The sequence below is a fragment of the Saimiri boliviensis genome, chromosome X (genome assembly GCF_048565385.1).
Source record: "Saimiri boliviensis isolate mSaiBol1 chromosome X, mSaiBol1.pri, whole genome shotgun sequence".
Classification (NCBI taxonomy): domain Eukaryota; kingdom Metazoa; phylum Chordata; class Mammalia; order Primates; family Cebidae; genus Saimiri; species Saimiri boliviensis.
The window spans coordinates 73,877,187-73,899,143 of record NC_133470.1 but is presented as its reverse complement, the minus strand read 5'-3'; the positions used below and the strand labels follow the sequence as shown (position 1 = coordinate 73,899,143).

The 21,957-nt window shown below is 34.3% G+C and overlaps 1 protein-coding gene across 2 annotated transcripts in view; it reads right to left on the bottom strand.

The window, feature by feature from the left end:
- Positions 1-19,013, bottom strand: part of KLHL4 (kelch like family member 4) — a 166,743-nt gene extending 147,730 nt beyond the window's left edge. The window contains exon 1 of one of the 2 annotated variants that reach the window (XM_010349357.3): positions 18,295-19,013. In XM_010349357.3, the coding sequence (XP_010347659.1) occupies positions 18,295-18,716 (422 nt within the window). In that variant the 5' untranslated portion in view covers positions 18,717-19,013. The remainder of the gene's footprint in view (positions 1-18,294) is intronic. The other variant, XM_003938700.3, reaches the window with a different exon arrangement.
- Between the last annotated feature and the right edge of the window lie 2,944 nt (positions 19,014-21,957).

The following is a 21,957-nucleotide window of genomic DNA, read 5'->3' as shown; positions in this document are numbered from 1 at the left end:
GAATATAGTAATACATCTCTAAAAATTAATTGCCACTTTGCCAAGGATATTTCTGTTACCCTAAATTATGTTTTACCTCTGTTAATAAAATTAACACTAAAAAACAAAAATTAATGGAACTATAATAGCTTTCAAAAATAAATACCAGTAATACTCATAGTTCATACCCAGATATTTAGGCACAATCTATATAACATAGTCAGTTTCAATGCAACCCTGACGTTATGATAGTCATACCTAATGTACGTGGGCTAAGATTAACATCCCCCTTTGATTCATGTGGACTTTCCTTCCTTCCTTCCCTCCCTCCCTCCCTCCGTCCCTCCTTTCTTTCTTTCTTTCTTTTCGTTTTTTTTTTTTTTTTTTTTTTTTTTTTTTTTTTGAGACGGAGTTTCACTTTTGATACCCAGGCTGGAGTACAATGGCGCTGGAGTGCAATGGTTGCTCACCGCAACCTCCGCTTCCTGGGTTCAGGCAATTCTCCTGCTTCAGCCTCCTGAGTAGCTGGGATTACAAGCACGTGCCACCGTGCCCAGCTAATTTTTTGTGTTTTTAGTAGAGACGGGGTTTCACCATGTTGACCAGTATGGTCTCGATCTCTTGACCTCGTGATCCACCCGCCTCGGCCTCCCAAAGTGCTGGGATTACAGGCTTGAGCCACCGCGCCCGGCGACAGACCTTTTCAACTCTGGACACACTTAAGAAGCCTGGGTGTGCTGAAGCAGGTGTCAGCCACAGTAAAAAAATACACACATGGACCATGAAGAGGGTGAGGCCATGTTAAAGTATTTACACACATTCCTGAGCATTTTCTAATACACCTTCCAGTGATTTGCATTTGGGTTTTGATTATCTTCTATACTATACATATTTCTAAAACACCAAGCTTTTTTCCCCCTACCTAGATGAGTCTATTCATGTTTTCCATCTTGAAGATGTCAGTACCGTGCAGTTATAATACACAAGATGCATTTATTGGAAACTTTGTATAATATGTACAGGTTTTTAACCTCTGAACCATACATAAGGGGTTACTAGAAAGATTTTCTATAAGTCTGCTTCTAAGGAACTGTATAACCTGTAAGGAATGTGAAGGTAGTTCTTTTTTAGTATTTGGAAATAAGATACATCTTTGAACCTTTGATGTTCTATTTTTTATCCCACTGTGATGGATGATCAACCTGGAAAAATGTCTTGAGTAACTACCAGGTACAAGGTACTATATTATGTTTTGAGGAGTATACAGAATTTAATGATATGATGGCTGGCTCCCACATAGTTTAAATTGTAGTAAATAGCTTTTGAAGTGAATTCTATGTATGACATAGTAGAAAGTAAATAGACTTTGAAGGCTGATTCTGGTTCGTATCATACCGTCTTACTATCTATGTGACCATAATTTGTTGCGTCAACCCAAAAATCTACTTGGTTATTTCCAAACAGAAAAAGCCTACAGATGATATCTGAGATTGTTCCAAACTTTGCCTTTGAATATGTATACTTTCTTTTTTTTTTTTTTTTTTTTTTTTTTGAGACGGAGTTTCGCTCTTGTTACCCAGGCTGGAGTGCAATGGCGCGATCTCGGCTCACCGCAACCTCCGCCTCCTGGGTTCAGGCAATTCTCCTGCCTCAGCCTCCTGAGTAGCTGGGATTATAGGCACGCACCACCATGCCCAGCTAATTGTTTTTGGATTTTTCAGTAGAGACGGGGTTTCACCATGTTGACCAGGATGGTCTCGATCTCTTGACCTTGTGATCCACCCGCCTCGGCCTCCCAAAGTGCTGGGATTACAGGCTTGAGCCACCGCGCCCGGCCTCTCTTTTTTTTTTTTTTTTTTTTTTACAGAATTAACGTAATACTGGATATTACTTTGTTATCTGCTTTTTCTATTAACAATATATCATAAGCATCTTTCTATGTCAGTAAACACAAGTCTGCATATTTCAATGGCTTTAATTCAACATGTTCTCTATTGTTGGATATTTAGATTTGCTTTTTGCTATCTTAAATGTCACAATCAATCTTATATTAAATAAAAAATAATGAAGAAGGAAATGAGTTAAGAAAGAGAAAAATTCAGGCTTTTGGAAAATAACAGGAGCTTTGATGTTGTCCATACCTACCATAAAATGAAAATCTGAAGTGAGACTCTCAACCTTTATATTTGTTCATTATTATTTGGCGTTAAGTACAGGATTGTTATTTTCCAGCACACCAGATTCAGGTACAGTTACATGCATGCTCTAAAACACATTTCTTAAGAAAATACCAAATAAGTTATTTGAGGTTGCCTTCTTTTTCAATTCTTAACATGCTTCACATTAATTACAAGTACCATATCAATATAAAAATTTCAAATGTCCCCCTTTTTCAGGCTGTGTGATCTTAGTTTTTATCAAATGAGAAGAATTAGATGAAAGCTACTGACATAGATAACTAAATAAATATAGGGAAAATTTTAAAAACAAATTTATTTACTTTAAGTTCTGGGGTACATGTGCAGAACATGCAGGTTTGTTATATAGGTATATATGTGCCATGGTGGTTTGCTGCACCTATCACATCGTTATCAACATTAGGTATTTCTTCTAATTCTATCCCTCCCCAACTCCCCTACCCCTTGCTATCCCTCTCCTAGCCCCGCACCTCCCGACAGGCCCTGGTGTGTGATGTTCCACTCCCTATGTCCACATGTTCTCATTTACCACTTGACCCAGCAATCTCATTACTGGGAATATACCCAAAGGATTATAAATCATTCTATTATAAAGACACATGCACACATATGTTTATTACAGCACTGTTCACAATAGCAAAGACTTGGAACCAACCCAAATGCACATCAGTTATAGACTGGATAAAGAAAATGTGGCACATATACCTCATGAAAAACTTAAATAAAATTTAAAGGAAATCTCTTGATATTTATGTTAGTTAAGTTTCATTTAAGCATCCATCAGTAAAACAAAATATATTTAGTTAGTTTTACCTTGGTAACAAAGCATGGTTTTTGAAAGTGTCATCTTTCCTAAGAATTGTGTATGTATACGTGTGTGTAACTATATCTATATATCTACTTATCTATATATTTATATAAATGTGTTAAAATAGTATTGAAACATTGAGGTGAATGTCATAGAATCATTTTTGTAATTTCCATTTAAAGTTGAAAACATAAAATCATATAAAATCAAAACTAATTTAAAAATAAAATAATCATTCTTTAGAAACGAAATTAATATTATAAATAAACATATTGTGTTTTATTATATCCTCTGGATTTAGTTAACTACATGGTATGTTTTCAAAAAACACATTGCTCCAAGCCAATTATCTCTTGGTTTCCACATATTAACTAAAGCAAAAAGGTAGGGGAAATACTGAGCTCTCTTTAGTGTATTCTTTTACTCATAAATGCACCTCATTATTTTCCAGTATTGAGGATGCACCCTTGGCTATAGCAGTTCTCTTAGTGAGCACTGTTCTTTGTTCTTAGATACACTTTTAATATATAAACAATTATAGATGAATATAAACAATTATTATTCAACAAATCAGTAGCAATTCTGTTTATATTTATTTAGCATACACTAATGATTGCAATTCAGTATGAAAAGTAAATACAGATATTTAAACTCTGCTTTTCAAAAACTTACAAATTAAATATTAAAACTACATAACAATCAAGCTATTTAAGAATGATTTAATCAACCACATATACAGTTCTTTCTTAAATTAATCTTAGGAGCACTATTATATTTGTTATTAAAAATGTAAAGATAATTACATGCTATATATTAATTGTGCACAGAATATCCCGCACTTGCACCTTCTTCACACTATTTTCGGATTTATATTTTCACTAAATGACTAGTATTTTCATAGTCCTGTAAACATTTATGCTATGTTAGAATGGCAAACGAAAATTATTTTATGTAAGGAAAAATATTTATTACTTGAGCCTCAGTGGCAGCAGTAATCAGATATTTAATAAATTTTTATGTTTTGGCAAGTGTTCTGTTTACTTTTAATGACCTAAAACTTAGTAGAACAAGTACATTGTATTCATTTATTTTTGCAAGCTACTTTTAATATACAAAAGTAAGAAATATATGATAGACGCACGCTTACTAGTGTATAGCTTTCAAGGGAACACTGACTAAATTAAAGGATCACAAAGGGGCTTTTAGGCATCTTGCATCAATTCTGACAATTTGGCTTAAAGAAGAGAAAAATTGCAGGGTAACTTTAAAAGCCATTATAGACATTTTTACATATTTATATTTATCATCAGCTTTATTCTGCTGAAGGAAGAGTAAGCGAGTAGGGCCTAATTTGTTTTAGAGTACTTGTTGATTAGTTTTCAGGGAACTTGTCAGTAGTATTCAGATTAACTCCTTATTTCTTGAACAAAGTTGCAAAATTGATCTACTTCAAAATAGTCACAGTTAAAGTGGGAATTCATTTGGTTCTTGATTCCCCAAATGTATTAGTTCATTCTTGCACTGCTATACACAAGTATCTGAGAATGGGTAATTTATAAAGAAAAGAAGTTTAAGTGGTTCATGGTTCTGCTGGATGTACAAGAAGCATAATTCTGGCATCTGCTTGACTTCTGGGGAGACCTCAAAAAACTTAACAATCATGGCAGCTGAAGGAGTAGACACCTCACATGGTTGGAGAAGGAGCGAAAGAAAGGAGAAGGTGCTACACACTTTTATCAACCAGAGCTTGCAAGGTCTCTCACTGTCATGAGAGCAACACCAAAAGGATGGTGCTGAACTGTTTATAAGAAACCACCCCCATGATCCAACCACCTCCCACCAGGCCCTACCCCCAGCATTGGAGATTACAATTTGACATGAGATTTGGGCAGAGACACGGATTCAAACCATATCACAAAATAACTAATGAACAGAAGCTGAAAGATCAGATGAATCCCCAACCAGAGACCCTGCTGCCTTGCTGTTGAATTGAGAGCATAGAGAACCCCCCAGGTGCTAATAGATAAATTACAGAGTATAATAGTTGCTCCTGAGTTGACTGAATGTTTTAGATATTTTCTGCAAACAGTGGAATAAGATGATTTAACTATTTCTATGATAGTAAGGTTTGTAAAATATCCTAATTTACATCTTTGATATGGTGGTTACTGGATTTAAAGTGTTAAAATTATTTCACATATTTAACTCCAAATAATTTTGTGATCAGCCTAATCTAAGCACTTTCTGATATCTTCAGCTATCATGATGATTGAATATTCATAATTTTATCAGAAGGAGGAGTCAAATATGCTGCTGTGAGAAGCCAGGTATTAGTAAATTTGGCTTATAGTCCCAGTTTTGCCATTAGCTGTAGTCATTAGCTGTAGTCATTCTTTCTAAGTCCCTTCTACTTCTAAAATGGCAACGTATCTGCAAATATGCAATTGTCATAAGGTAAATGCAATGGAAGTAGAAAGGATGAAAAAAATTCACAGCAAGCATTTTCTTTATCTCCAGATATGTACTAGTTATGAAATTATAGCATATGTACCTGTTATAATGATTTGTGGTAAGTTCAAGTGTATCTACAATAGTTAATGTAGAAATAAAAGAAAATCTTGGTCAGGTGCAAGAAGTATGCAAATTGCTATCAAACTTCCTTCTCCACATTATTAAGATCAGAGAAGCGCCTCTGAAAGGTGATTACTTAACATATTAAATCACTTAATCAAATTCATAATTTGTAAAGAACGACTTAATGTTTCATCTCATTTTCCACTCTCTATTCTTGGATTAAACTTTCTATGTTTGCATTTCAAGAGGTCTTGAATCATTAACCCTACTTCCATCTTAGTTATCCTGAACAGCTTCTATACTGTTAACCATCAGGTGATTCATCGTAAGCTGCTGTTTTGTAATTGCTCTTAAAGCTTTTATGAGTGGCTGTATTTCTTTATTCCAACTTTATTATGAACTCCTTCAGGGAAGGACCTCCATTTTTATTTCTTTGCTATCCTTCCACATAACCTGATAAAGTATGTTACACGTAGGAGGGGTGCAAGGTTAAATTAATGCTGTTGACTCTATTGTTTTTAAGCATCAGCCTGGTCAACATGTGGGAACTTGTAAGTCACAGATTTAAGCCTTAGTTTTATTTCTTTCATGTTTACCTTTATCAATATATCAAGTGTTAGGTCTGTAAGAATCCCGATAAATTGGGCTGTGAAGAGTTAATAAAGTGGTTTTTATTTTTTTAAAGTTTGGTTCCTGAGTCAATATTACCTAAGAAGTTTGTTAATTCAAATTCCTATGTTCTACCCCCAAACCAATAAATCAAATTCCATGGTAGTGGATACTGAATAACTACATTTTTAATGAGCTCCCTCGATAATTATTGGGCAGAGTGAAGTCCAAGGTCTTATTTAGAAATATCAGGAGAGAGAATTGTCCCAAGAGTAGCTACATTTACTAGGGTCTCCATGAACTGCCCTGATCATTGTACTCTGTTACAACCTTTATAACTTTATGCATTTAACAGATTTTTTTTTATTCCTGTTGAGTTTCTAACCTTTGTTTTCTGTTCTTCTTTTTGTGCCACCTTTATCACAGATTCATAATTCCGGTTTTGTGGTCTTGACTAGATAAACTGACCATCACTCCTAATTGAAACTCCCTTTATTTAATAACCTGGTTTCAATGTTCTTTATCCTGGGACTATACCCTGATTTTTGTTTAATTCATTATTGTGGCTCAACAGGAAGTTCTTGAATTCCTTTCCTTCATGAAGGTTTTTACTGACAAATTTTTGGGGTGAAAGTAATCAAGCTCATTACTAACAATGAGAAAATTGAGTAGGTTTTACCTGTTTAAGGAGATTAATTTTTATCACACTGTGCTGGCTTCTATAATTCTTTGTTTATAGTACTTGCTGAAATTTCTAATGTAGTATTCTAGTTGCCTAATTAACATGGAACCTGAACTGCGTCTGGATTAAGTCATTTAAATTATACTGACCTAAATGTTTTATAATTGAACATAACATCTTCAAAGAAAATGAATCTCTTTATTATCTTATCAAGGTACATTTTATTTTTTTTACATTTGTCATGCTCTTTATTCAAAGAAAGAATATTAAAAATCATAGTTTTATGTCTCCAAAACTTCTCTGAGATTATCTGCCATGTGAGGCCATTTTTTGAAAAACACAGTATTGCAGTAAACAAACATTTTCTTTCTGAAGCATATGCAGTCTATACTGTAGTGCTCACATATAGAAAATTTAATAATAAAAGATCAAGTTTAACAACTCTATGCTTGCCTAAGGGACTACAGAAAAGTTTTCCTGATTGTTCTTGTGACTAGATTTTTTGGTCAAAAGGAATACTTTTCTCTTACAGTTAAGGTATACTATTAGTCATTATATTAATTGTACTCAATTCGAGTATACTAAAACTTTTCTCTATTACTTGGCCTCTAATTGCAACTGTTCTTTTTCACCATTTTGACTTTAAACGTTTATACTAGACGACTGAATGACGCACACAGGACCATTATAGCACTGGAGTATTTTGAGTTGGATTATGAATTTACATTTACTAGTGAGTTTCATAATTTCCTGGGTTTTTTTTTTGTTATAGTAATTATCATCTTTTCATTTCTACTTGCAGTACTCTCATACGAATTTTTTGTAAGGCCAGTCTAATGGTGACAAATTCCCTCAGCTTTTGTTTGTTTAGGAAGGTCTTAACTGTTTCTTCAATTGTAAAGGATAGCTTTGCTGAACATGGCATTAGTGGAAGACAGTGCTTTTTTCCCCTTTTATCACTTTGAATATATAATTGCATTTTTTTCCTGACCTGAAAAGTTTCTACTGAGAAATCTGCTGAAAGTTCAATGAGTATTCCCTTATTGTGATTTGGCGCTTCCCTTTTATAGCTTTTAGAGTTCTGTCTTTGATTTTTTGACAGATTGTTTACAATCTGTCTCAGAGGGGATATATTTGGTTTGAACATAATTGGAAACTTTTGAGCTTCCAGAATCTGGATGACCTTATCACTTGCCATACTTGGAAAGTGTTTAGCTCCTTTGTTAAGCAGGTTTTCTGTCACTTTATCCATCTCTTCTCCTTCGAACCTCTTTAACTGTGAGTTTCTTCACTTAATGGTGTCTCCTAAGTCCTATAGGCTTTATTCATTCTCTTTTATTATTATTTTTCTCTGAGTTATTTCAAAAAAACCTTGCCTTTGAGTTCAGAAATAATTTCTTCAGCTTAATCTAGTCTATTATTAAGCTTAAAATTGTATTTTTATTTCATTATGAACTTTTTCAGCTCTAAAATTTCCGCTTCATTCTTTTTTCATTATATCTCTTTGTTGAATTTCTCATTTAGATCACAAATTGTTTCCCTATTTTTTCTGGTTTGTTTGAATGTTTTTTTATCATGTTGATTTTCCTTGTAATCATTATTTTAAATTCTTTTTTGGGCATTTTGTAAATATTCTTTCTACATGTCCTGTTCTTTCTAGGCTTTGGGCGCCTAGGTCTTAGTTTTACCATCAGGCATAGGCTATTGGCAGCCAAGGTTTTGGTGCTACAGAATTTCATTCTCCAGTGATCTGTTCCTGGAAACCTATGATCTTCCTTTGTATGTATTATGTGTCCTTGCTTTTTCATGTTTCTTGTGTGCCTAGGTTGGTATCTCTGCATCTAGTAGAACAATTGCTTTTTTTCCAATTTTGTGAGTAGCTTTCCCAGAGAGAGACTTTCTTTACTACAGATGAATCCTAGAGTGTCACTTTTATACGGTATATTGGCTTTGGTTCTATGTGGTCTAAGTAATGTAGAATCGATGTAGTTTTTTCAACTGTAATCCTTGTCAGCTGAGCCTGTAATTATGTCAGTGGCCTAGGCTGTAGAGCTTTGGGATGTCACTGTCACCATTTTGCTGAGTAGGGAACATCAGGCTGATTATATGTGCAGATGTGGGAAGCTGGCCATTTGTTCAGAAGATTCTCTGTTGTGTAGGTCCAACTGTTTCCTAGAAAGGAGAGAGTCGCGTGGCTTTGGAAGCCTAGGTCTTGGTTTTACCATCAGGCCCAGGTTATTGGCAGCCAAGGTTATGGTGCTGCAGGCATGCATGTGAATGTGGTAGAATGATGTTGAGGCCTCAGGGACAAACAGCCTAAGTGGCTATTGGCCTCCAATGCAGGACATACTGTAATGATGAGTCCAGTTTCAAGATGGTGCTATGCTGCCACAGCTTAGGACACAGGGTTACAGAGGTATATTTTTAAGAATATTCTCCAAAGCTTGGAATTTTTATAGTAGATTAGGTAATACTTGTCAAGATGACAATTAGTCTAAATATAAAAGTGAGGTGTTTCCAACTGCCTGGGAAAACTTCCTTGCAAAAATCTCGTCAAGTAAAAATTGCAGTTGATTTTCATCTGTTGCTCAGGAATTTTAATGATAAATTTTTCCATTGTTTTTACTATTACATTCCGTAATTTGATAGTTTTCACTGATTCTTCATTGTCTACAACAGTACTTCTTTTATCTTCTTATAAAATGGAACTTTTTGAGATCCTAAGGAAAGTGAATGGAACCTATCCTTCCAACTATTCACACATACAATATATTTTAGAGATTTCTTGAGGATTAATAAGCCCTAGCTTCTAAGAAAATGTCCAGAGTCCCTATCTTGTCTTTTCCGAGCCTCCATAATATTGCTCTGACCTTCTTTTTCAGTCTCCTCATTTTCTACTCTTCTCTAATATATGTCTCTCACTTTGATAAAACCAAAATCTGCCATTTGAGTATACATTAAACTTCCCTGCTTCAATACCCTTTTCCCTAGAAAGGCAATGGAAAGGTTTTTCCTTCTTCCTATAATTAGTTATTTTCCATAGCTGCATTAAAATGTATCCATTTCTCAAGCGTAATCTCGAATTATGTCACCTCTATTAAGCATTCCAAGACTGTTCTGGCCAGAAATATTTTCTTTTCTTTGAATGCCTATAGAGCTCAATGACTAAGCAATTTAAAGTAGTCTTATATTGTACTTTTTTTAATGGCCGTGAAACCTTGCAAGTGGATACACTTTATCTCTCCAGCTATGTCATAAGCCTCTGGTGAAAATTGGCATGCATTATTTACCTTTTTATTCCTTTGTGTGCCTAGGAAAGCATAATGCACATAAATGAGGGCTCAATAAATAATTCTTGAATGGCGGAAACATTAAAAGAAAACCAACATCTTAAACAACTGATATTTTGTCATGCTGCAACATACTTCAGACTAAATTAAGTAGCTGTGTTGCTTACAATGTTAAGTTACAGTCTGTTACTCATGCATTGTTTTCAGTTTTATTAGAAGTACTGTAATCAACATTAACTAGAAAAGGACACCTCCGTCTCACAGAGCTGATAGCAGTGTAGGTTTACAGGAAAAGGGTAGACGAGTAATTTAATACATAGCTTCCATTTAGTAAACTATCCACGGCATGATGAAGAACCGATTGCTTATGTTATAGACGTGCTGAAAAAACTGCAAGGTATTTAGTATGGCTACTGATGAAGAGCAATAGTGGGGAGGAGGGCAAAGACATGCATTCTGTACAGTAATACTTGAAAGCATGCAAGGGATGAGTCACAGTGACTAATAGTGATAGGCTAAGAAAAGTTAACCAGAAGTTACAAAGAACTATGAATTCACTGCTGATAGTTTCGATAAATATGATCATTGATAGTTGGTCTCTTTCAGTGTAAATAACAGTATAAGTATTGATTTAGAAAATACACACTTTATAGTGTTTCCTTTATGTAATGTAAACCTTTATGTAATGATTTTTGTTCAAAATTTCAATGATGCTCATTTAATCCTAAAACATCCGATAACTGAAAACTATTTGATCTAGGTTCTTCTCACTTCTAGTCATCTTTTCTCAGATAGTTATTTTTAGTCTACTTGTAAAATCTTATTTCTCAAACAAACACTGTGGTTGAAAATTTTCCATTCTTCATGGTGAAATGATTGCCTAAATGGAAGAGAAACACCATAAATAAGGTATACTCAATGACTATATTTTTCTTTTAGCATAGGAAGATGATAAAAATTATAAAATTTTATATATAAAAATTTATATATAAAATATTTTTATATATATAAAAATTTATATACATATAAATATTTTTATATATATAAAAATTATAAAATTTTTATATAATAAAGCTTGTCTTATATCTGTCATTGCTTTCCTTTTGAGAGATAAACTACTGCAATGTAAACATTATTTTAAAGTACCAAGTAATCTTTTTATTTGAAAATACAAATAAATATATACCACTTCATTAGTGTTCATGGAATCCTCAGTGATTGAAAAGTTTTTTCTGTTATACCCAACTGTTTAGTTGCTACATCCTTAAAACTGATATACACTAAATGATAGCCAAAATTAATATCATGTTAATAAGATTTGATACTGATGTAGTTACTAGATATTATCAGAACTTTAGCCAACTTCCTTAGTATTGCCTTTAGGATATTATCTTGTTCCTAACGTGTACGAGTTATGCATTGGAGACGGTAACAGCCCATTGATTTTGACTCAGTATTATGTTAACTAGTTGCCAAAGAACACAAGCAAAGCAAACAAGAACCGGTACCCAGTTTTCCCATTTGAATGGTCCTTTATTGCTGACTTAGGAAATCAATTTACTCAGACAGTCCTTGCTAAAATATTGCATTTTTAAAAAAGAAAACCTGTGATAGTTTAATCATAGAATACAGTCCCTACATACCCCACACTCAATTTACCTTATTATTAACATTTTGGTAGTATGGTAAATATGTTACAATTAAGTAATGACTATTCATCCATAATTATTAACTAACAACCATTTTGGTTCAATTTCCTCAGTTTGCACCAAAGGCCCCTTTTCTACTACACATCACATTTATATTTTATGTCTTTTTTGGCTCCTCTTGGTTGTGACAGTTTCTCAGATTTTCTTTTTTGATAATACAGACAGTTTCAGGAGTATATTACAGGTATTTTGTAGAATATTTCCCTATGTAAATTTTTCTGATGTTTTTCTAATGATTAGACTGGAATGATGGGGATGGGGGAGGAAGATAACAAAGGTAACAAAGGTAAAATATTATTCTCATTATATCATATTAAGTGTACATACTGTCAACATGATTGAACAATATTTTAATGTTTAAAATGTTTAATTGACAAATAATTGTGCATATTTATGGGGTACAATGCAATGTTTTCATCTAGTTATACATTATAAAATGATTCAATAATCATATCTGTCACCTCACCAGTTTTTATTTATTTATTTATTTATTTTTGATGAAAATGTCAAAAATTTTAAATATCTGGCTAAGCTCATATTTGTCGGGCTTCTTCACCAACGGTGTAAATTTATGCTTTCTGCCCTTTTTCATAACGTACTCACCTATTGGAAAGAAGTCACTATGTGCGGCTTACACTTCAGGTCCAGTATTCTGCTCGACCTCTTTGAGGGCAGAGTGCTGACATAAACTATAAGAAATTGTTCTGCACAATTTTTTTTCTTTTTCCTCTCATTTATTTACTCAATCATTTATTTATATGAGTATGGACTCATGAACATTTAGTTTATATTATGATTTGCAATCTAATACTACTTCATTTTGCTCTTTAAATTGTTCCAGTTTCGGCCATTGGGAGCTTTCTTAGTTGTACCCTGTGTCCGTTTGACACACCAACATCATTTTTTTGAACACTTAACTTTCTGACTCTACAACATGTTTCAGGTTCATCTTTCAGAATACTTATTTGAATTACGTTTTATAATTGAGGATCCAGTGTTTCCCAGTACTCTCCTTTAATTTCAGTTTTTACTTCTCCTTTAAATACAAGAATTTCAAAGACGCACATACATAAATATACATATACGTGTACATATATGTATAAAACACTGCAACTATTTTCACTAATAAAGTCAAGACTTATAATGTCATAAGACATCAACAAGGTTAGCATTAGTAGCAGATATCTTGCAAGAGTCAGCAAGAAGACACGGAAGTTTTCAAAAAAATCTTTAAAGTGCAAAGTAACTGAACATTTGTGCAATTTGCAACATGTCAATATAATTAATATGCAGCTCTTTTACATAACATGTCATACAGTACAATGCATTTTGAGGCCTTTATTTCTATTTCCAAATGCAAAAACTTAAATGATGTCTTTCACATATCAGAAATAATAGCTACATATGTTTAATTGTAAGATTTAAAAGAATGTCTCCAAAGTATCACCAGATCCTTAAATGAAAGTCCTCAAATTTTAAAATATAAAATATATTTTAATGATTGTTAACTTAATTATATATGTGATATAGGTGGGCGGATCACCAGAGGTTGGGAGTTTGAGACCAGCCTGATCAACATGGAGAAACCACGTCTCTACTAAAAATACAAAATTAGCCTAGTATGGTGGCACATGCCTGTAATTCCAGCTACTCGGGAGGCTGAGGCAGGAGAATCACTTGAACCCAGAAGGCAGAGGTTGCAGTGAGCCAAGATGGTGCCATTGCACTCCAGCCTGGGTGACAAGAATGAAACTCCTTCTCAAAAAAAAAAAAAAAAAAAAAAAAACACAAATTATATAGGTGATATCATATCACTGTCAGGAATGAGGCATGAGGACCATGGTACCTCCCTCTCGGTATGAAGCTATGAGTAGCAAGGATTTGGAATCAACCAGCAGAAGTTTCATCTCATAAAAAGTTAGGAATCATTGCAAAAAATTTAAATTTTTTTGTCGTAATGTTCTAAATTTAGTAAAGCAATTGAATAACGTATGTAATTGTGTGTGGTGTGTCTTAAACTATAGGCAAAAAGATTTAACCTTAGCCTTTCTAGAAATAACAATATAATTGTAGTTCATTTCTCATTTCTTCATTTGACATAAAAGTCTCTACTGAATAATGCAGTGTAAAGTTAAGTGAAGCAGGCCTAGTTGTGAACTTCGGAAAATCACACTATTTTTACTTTGTGAGAAGATAGGCAACAATAACAAGATTAACTGATAAAATATCTGGAGAAATACCAACTGTAGATGTGAGCACCATCTTCACACTCAAAGATTTTTCTTGCGATCAGGAGAAAATACATGAAAAGTGCTTCATGCTTAGTACACAGTAACCATCAACAAAAGCTACTTCTTATTTTTAATGTTGTATTGGCATTGCTTTGTTACTGTTACCTTTCCAAAGTCATTTCCTACCACTCCCTCTGTTGAGCATGCTTCTCCACATATACTTGCCTTTTTGTATTTGAATATATCAACCACACTCCCTCCCACCTCAGGCCCCATGAAATTGATTTTTTCCTCAAAAGCACTCCCCGCAGATACCCACATAACTCATTTTCTCCTTTATGGGAAATAATTTTACAATAAGTTTCACTGTTTCAGACTCAGAATTTCTCTTATGCATGAATATTTCCCTAGCAGATTTCATATAACAGATGCGTTTGTGTTGAGGATGAAGATCTACAATACATTTGACCCTATCTGAATAGTTTTGTTAAGAAGGCAAATCCACAAATACACTATCATGTGTCTCTTATCATGAAGGGCAGAGGTCTCTGTTTAAGGCACACGCCATGCTGGCTGAATAGCCATTTTCCCAGAGGGTAAAATAGCAACATGGTTACAGGATGGCTGGAAAGTCACCTCTATGGCCATGGACCATGCATGTGATCCTAAAATCAGTGTAATTAATAACAGGGCAAGACGTAATTTTTAGTTCACCGGTTAAGGAATATTTTGAACGTTAATCAATGGACACTATGGGAACATGTAGCATTGATTTGTACAGAAAAAAAAAACATATATGGTGGTTAAGTACTCCCTTGGCACAAGAGCAGTCACCTCTCATTTGCTTCAAATTCTTGAGTCAGACATTCTGTCTTCTTTTCTCACTTGATTTAAATATCTACTCAAATATTACCTCATCCAAAAAGCCTTCTTTATCTGAAGGAGCACCCTCTACTTCACTCTATTGTTTCTAATTAATCTTTTTCTCATATTACTTATAACCACCTATATATTGTAATTGGGTTTATTTTTATTACCTTTCTCTTCCCATTAGAATGTATATTCAATGAAAACAGGTTCCCTATTTCGATCCTGTTTTATCCTTAACATCTGGAAGAGTGCCCGGCACACAGTGAATGTTCAATCTTCGTGGAATAAATTATTAATAAATTCTAAGTCTTATTCATCCAATCTTACCTTCTTTGGGATAGCAACATATACAATAACATCTGCTCATATTTTCTTCTAGGCAAGCCTCACCTGAAACTTGCAAAGGGCTTGAGTAAAGAGAGAATTTTGAGTATTTTCTAACAGTGCACAGATGACAAAAATGTTTAAAGTCACATATCACTACAGTTGGTAGGTTTTGCAAAACCCTGAAGCCCCAACAGGTAAAATGAAGGCATGATCCCCATTCCTGACAATACCTTTGAATTACACAGCACTATGAATGTCCAATTTTGTACTGGGGCATGCATGTTCTGGACCCATAAATGGTTCATTTGCATTTTATTCAATGTCTTTGAACACAAAGAGGAAATCACTACATCTCTTTTAGCAAATGGAGTAAGCATGATTTTTCACAATGTTAACATTGTGACATCCATCTGTATACTTACACAATCATATGTTCATGAACAATCACAAATACCTATATATGATTTCATAATTAAATATTCTGTCATATAGGAAGCATCATCATAATACAATGTTAAAATATGTGTTCTTTTTGTTGGAATGCTATGGCCGAAATAAGGAAAAGACACCTGAGCAAGGTAGTTATGGGGAAGGAAAGATGCAGATAATTAGGACAAAAGTAAAATGGTAATTGAGCACAGGTCTCTGATGACCAGCATGCTGGTATATGAATACTCACAGTGTGGGATCATGATACAGAGCTGTTCCTAAATGCTCTATGTACTTACAATTCAGTTGTATATGAATATATACGGATTTTTAAATTTCCAAACCAGCATGTTAATATAACTTTAAGAACGTTGGCTTTATAATCCTTTTCAGGACAATTGTGATTTACTCCGTTACATTGCACGTTTGCAATTTAGTCCATTTGCTATTTATTCCCCATAATATTTGTAGAAAGCAGGATGGCTTAAAGACCCTTACTGTGCTCTGAGCGACAAAGCTTATCTTGTACTAGTATGATAATTCTCCACACTCACTACTGTTTTCTTTTTAAAAACACCACTGGAGTTATACCAAGGGGATGGCAGCCTGCTGCCAACTTGTCAGGATTTTTTCTTCCTGCTCCCCAATATTGCTGAAGAAGAGAGGCATTGAAGAAGCAAGGAATCAGAAAGTTCCTTCTCAAATGATGCTGGGCCAAGACAGGAAGATTTAAAATGGGTAATGAGAAGGCAATAAACCATCATATTCCAATTAATAATATCCTCAATTTAACCCCCTCCTGCCTAAGATATCCTTGACAGACCTATAAAACCATTTCCTGTATTTATATTAAGAAAATATTGACTTTCCACTGAAACCATAGAATAATTAACAAGGCATTTCTTTAGAAAATAAAAAATGTCAGGAATAAAATCAAAAGATAAATGCACTTTTTAAACTCACTTGATGATGCTTTAAATTTGACATTTTATCTAACATTTTTTCTAACATCTATTTTATTGTAAATATTCCCATACTAGAAAATTAATTCATGCATTCTCAAATAATTTTGTTCCAAGGTCACCGTGGGTAATTTAAATTTCTCTACAGCAGAATTAAATTCATTTATTAAACTCCAAATTCAGCAGTTTTCAAAAATTGTTCTTGGTGAGGAGAGCAAATTTGAAAGCCTGCTGAATTTAAAATTAAGGACTCTGTATTACCTTGAGGGTCTTATTTGTTGTGCCAAATGCAACTTGCAATCCCAACAGTTATATAGTTTTTCCACAGGCAAGCACAAAGTATTTAGGAAAATTGCACAGATACATGCTTTATTTCCTGAGAAATTTATATGGCAGGCAATCTAACTTTATTATTAATGTCATTTCACAAAGTCTTCTGCATGTTTATATTTCAACAACACTGAGTTCCTATAAAGGCACCATTTTAACGTAATGTTGGTAGACTGCCTCTTCTTTTGATATTCTGCTTTGAATTTATGAAAGCAAGACACTGTGAGGTTGTTATAATGGGAAAACTTATATTAAGAAGCAAATCTGCCAGTCCTTTTTCTCTATTTTTATGGAGGGACAAAGTATGCCCAGTATCCAGGTTTCTAAATAAATTAGCATGTTGAACTACTGTATGCTCTAAAATGCATAAAAACCCTTCTTTTTCTATAGCACTACTACAAATTAATTACATTGCCAATATTATCAACTGTGTCTAAAACAGGCTGGGACTATAAAATATCTGATAGTGAAAAAGCAAAAATCAAAGAGATAAGGCTCCACTAGGTTAAGTTATAGTAGACAGTATTAGAGGGCAGAACATAATTTTCTTGCACGAAAACAATGACTGGTGGACAGAAAAGTAAAGATAACAAATGTTTTATGAACTATACCCAAACTACAGTATATTATTTAATTTTCATTTTATGCAAAAGCTGAAATGTTCCATTTCCTGCTTTAAGATCACATTGCCATAAGCAGCATCTGATTACCTGCTTTATGAAGAATATTTTCATGCTTGCAGAAACTAGCTAAGAAAGTAAAACAACTTGAAATGAATCTCCGAATGTCGAATGTTCCATATTGTCACATAAAGATAACAGAGTTTTAAGAGTCAATACAGCATCTATGTACTAAGGAAACAGATAACAAGGATGTGCTGATCATTCACAGCTTCGCTTTTGTCAAAGTTGGCCTAACTCACAGTGTCAGAAAGAGTTCTCTGTGATTCATAACACTTGCACAAAGAATTGCATTTAAACATCAGAGCCACGGTGGGTATTTATAGAACATTAGTAATTAAAACAAACATCTCTTAGAACTGAAACAGAATACTTAATGAAAATAGGAGAAGTAAACTAATAATCCAGCCCTCAAATTTCCATGAATTATAAGGACATATGCGTTATTGCTGTTTTCTTTTATAAACTTAGAGGAAACGGTTTCTGAGAGATGCTGATTGGCTGAATACAAACTCAAAGATTATTATGACATTTTCTATTTAAACACTAAACAAGAATTGTAGAGGATAAGTTAACTTAAGTTACGGCTTTCAGTTATGTCACCAAAAACTCTTACCTTGTTGTAGAATCTTCTATATTGTCATCGGCTATCATCTCCAAATCTTGTGAACGTTTCCCACAAGCTTCTTCGAATAAATTATTTTCTGGAACTGCCTTAGGAGTATCTTCATTTGCTTGAAAATGTACTATCAGGTTATGTTGGTGCAAATTCTGAACGGCTCTCTGATGGACAGGGGCCGGTCCTGGCACTGGTGCCAGTATATTGTGGTGGACAGGACTGTTGCTTTTCTTCAGTCCGTTTCTGTCCCGAGAGTGGCTCTTCAACCTGCCCTGAACTGGGGTCCCTCTATGCTCATATCCTTCCGGCTGAAGACAGCTTCCAGCGTTGGTGGAACCTTGAAAAGGATGACTAAACCACCTCCAGCGTAGCCTTAGGATCTGTTTCACATCAAACTCTTTCTTGCCAGACGCTGACATTGTAGCAGGAGGAAAGACAAAAGCCTTCTCTCACAGAAAGGAAACGGAGCCTTTGTTATCTCTTGTTTTTCTGCCTCTTCTGTGGAACTAACAAAAGCACAAGTGCCGAGAGCAGTCTTTCTTGCTTTCTCTCCCCTCCCCCACTGCCTATGATACACTGTGAATACTTGTAGCCTTCTAGCAGAAGGAGAAGGCTGCAGCTAGTAGGTGGGAACCCATGCTGACAGGATGATGAGGTCAGACCTTAAACAAGTAAATCAGCTTACCACAGGAAAGCAGCTACCACAACACTCTCCAGCTGTTAGATTTGCAGGCTTGCAGCCCTCCTGCTTGGACTTGCAGATACCTAGCCCTGCTTCTTCAGCATCAAAGTAGAGTAGCTGCGGCTTAAACCCAGGCAAGTGAGCAAAAGCGAAGTGTCTAAACTTATTTCCTTCTAGATTCCTTCTACTCACGCCTCCCCTGCTAGATTCATTTCTCAGTAGCCCACTTCTAAAAATGTGCCACTTTGTTCCATGACAATATGCGACAGAGGAATTCATTATAATCTATTTTGAGATTCCTTTTATGGAAACTTTGAAAATGGTTCATTAAGGGAAAGCATCCTGTCATCAGTACCCTCATGCAGGTTTGTAATTATTTTTTTACAAAACTAATCTGAAAATACAAACGTCTCTGTATGAATATTTACCTGAAAACTTGACACATTTTAGAAACATAAGAAAGTATTGGTTACCCATGAACACACAGACAGACACACCATTTGGGAATGTAGAAATGATATTTTTAGGCTACATATGGAGGAAGAAAGCAGTGCTTTTCCAAGCTAGTTAGGTTTAAAGAGATGTCTTCTCTCAGTGACCACAGCTTGAAAATGAATAGTGCATTCTGGCTTCATGCCTGGATATACACCTTCTTCTTATCATGTCCTTTACTTTCACAGGCAGTGTGAAAGGTTTATTTCCTTTGTTCAAAAACTCTTATGAGAGGATGAACAGAGTATGTTTTGAATTAACTCCAAATCATCACACTGCTCTGTAACAACTGCGCCCAAAGTACTTTGAGATCTGAATAAGAATTACTACTTTGTACAGATGTACATGTTTACAACAGATGCAACAGTCATGTATCAAGAATGCAGTTACCATTGACATTTTCAAAAGCGGTTTGTACTTTATCCAGTTCTCAAGTCATGCATATAAGTGATAAGGGGGAAATTATGCTAGTGTATGCCTAGAAAGAATACTGAAGCTGGAAGATTTTCCTTTTAGTTTGGCTTTATGGTTAATGAGCTGTGTGACCTTGGACAAGTCACTTTACTTTTTAGCATATCAATTTCTTCATATATATTACACAGAGTCTAGACAGATTTCTATGTTTTCAAAAGCACTGAGATGCAATGGATTTAAAAACAACTGAAGAGAGAATGAAATGAATCTCTAAGTTTTGATAGGCATTTTATCTGTGGTTTTTTAAAAGTTCAGTTATACCTCTCTCTTTCCCCTCTTGTTTTTGTAGGTGTGATGGTTAATTTATACATCAACCTGCTGAGCTATGGGATACCCAGATATTTGGCTATTCTGGATGTTTCCATGAGGGCATTTTTTTTTTTCTGGATGAGTTTAACATTTAAACTAATAGACTGAGTAAAGCAGATTCTCCTCTCTAATTTGGTGGGGCTCATCTAATCAGTTGAAGGGCTAAATAGAACAGAAGGCTGACCTTTCCCTCCAATAAGACAGAATTACTCTTGCCTTGCTGCCTTCTATCTGGAACATGGGATTTCTTCCTGCCTTTAGACTTGAACTGAAACATTGCTTCTTCCTGGATTTCAAGTCTGCCAACATTTGGGCTGGAAATACACCATTGGCTCTCTTCGATCTCCAGCTTGCCAACTGTAGATCTTGGGACTTGTCAGGCTGCATAATCATATCAACCGATTCCTTATAATAAATCTCTGTCTCTCCCTTTCTCTCTCTCTCTCTCTCTCTCTCTCTCTCTCTCTCTCTGTGTGTGTGTGTGTGTGTGTGTGTGTGTGTACCCGTAGAGGAAACAAACTGTAAATACCAGGCAGAATAAACAAAATGTTGTAACAGAGGTGTAAATACATGTAGTACGAGCAAGAAGAAGTATGAAATTATCCATCTAAATAACTCTAAATAATACATTTTCATATATCAGGAGTCTATAACCTTATTTTTCTTACATGTTCTTTGAGCTTGTTATGATTTAGATATAATTGGAGATTTGCCTGTGTTCTTCTTACCATAAGATGAAGATTAACTAGTATCTATCAGAACCTAAACTTTGATAGCACATTTTTCTGTAAAAATTCACCAAGAATGTGCTTTTTAAGTGTATGCTGAATATGATCATTTTCAGATCTTAAACATAGAATCACAGAATGACTAAGAAAGTTTATAGATCTTTGAGAAAAAATAAACACAATAGTATTTTTATGAAACATGAAGATTCCTTTTACATTTCTGATTACAAAAGAAAGACTTAAGCATATTCAAACAGAAATGAGGAAAATATCTTTAAGGATAGGAACTATGTCTTATTAATTATTTCCTTCCCTTTGCCTTATTATGTACTTTGCACCTAGTAATATTTAATCTATGTAGAATTAACTCATGAAAAATTCTAAGTTAAATTCTTGTATTAGAGTCGCATAGAGGAACAGACTAATTGGAGATATATATATATATATATATATATATATATGTCCAATTATTGGAGATATATATATATATATATGTCCAATTATTGGAGATATATATATATATGTCCAATTATTGGAGATATATATATATATATGTCCAATTATTGGAGATATATATATATATATATGTCCAATTATTGGAGATATATATATATATGTCCAATTATTGGAGATATATATATATATGTCCAATTATTGGAGATATATATATATATCCAATTATAATTGTATTCTTCATATTGTATTCATATATATATATATGTAAAAGGAAGTTAATTATTAACTTGCATGATCACACAGTCCCACAATAGCCTGTCTGCAAGCTTGAGAAGCAAGGAGAGCCAGTCAGAGTCTCAAAACTGAAGAACTTTCAGTCCGATGTTTGAGGGCAGAAAGCATCCAGCATTGGAGAAAGATGTAGGCTGGGAGGCTAGGCCAGTCACACATTTTCAAGTTTTTCTGCTTGCTTTATATTTCCTGGCTGCTGATTAGATTGTGCCCACCAGATTAAGGATG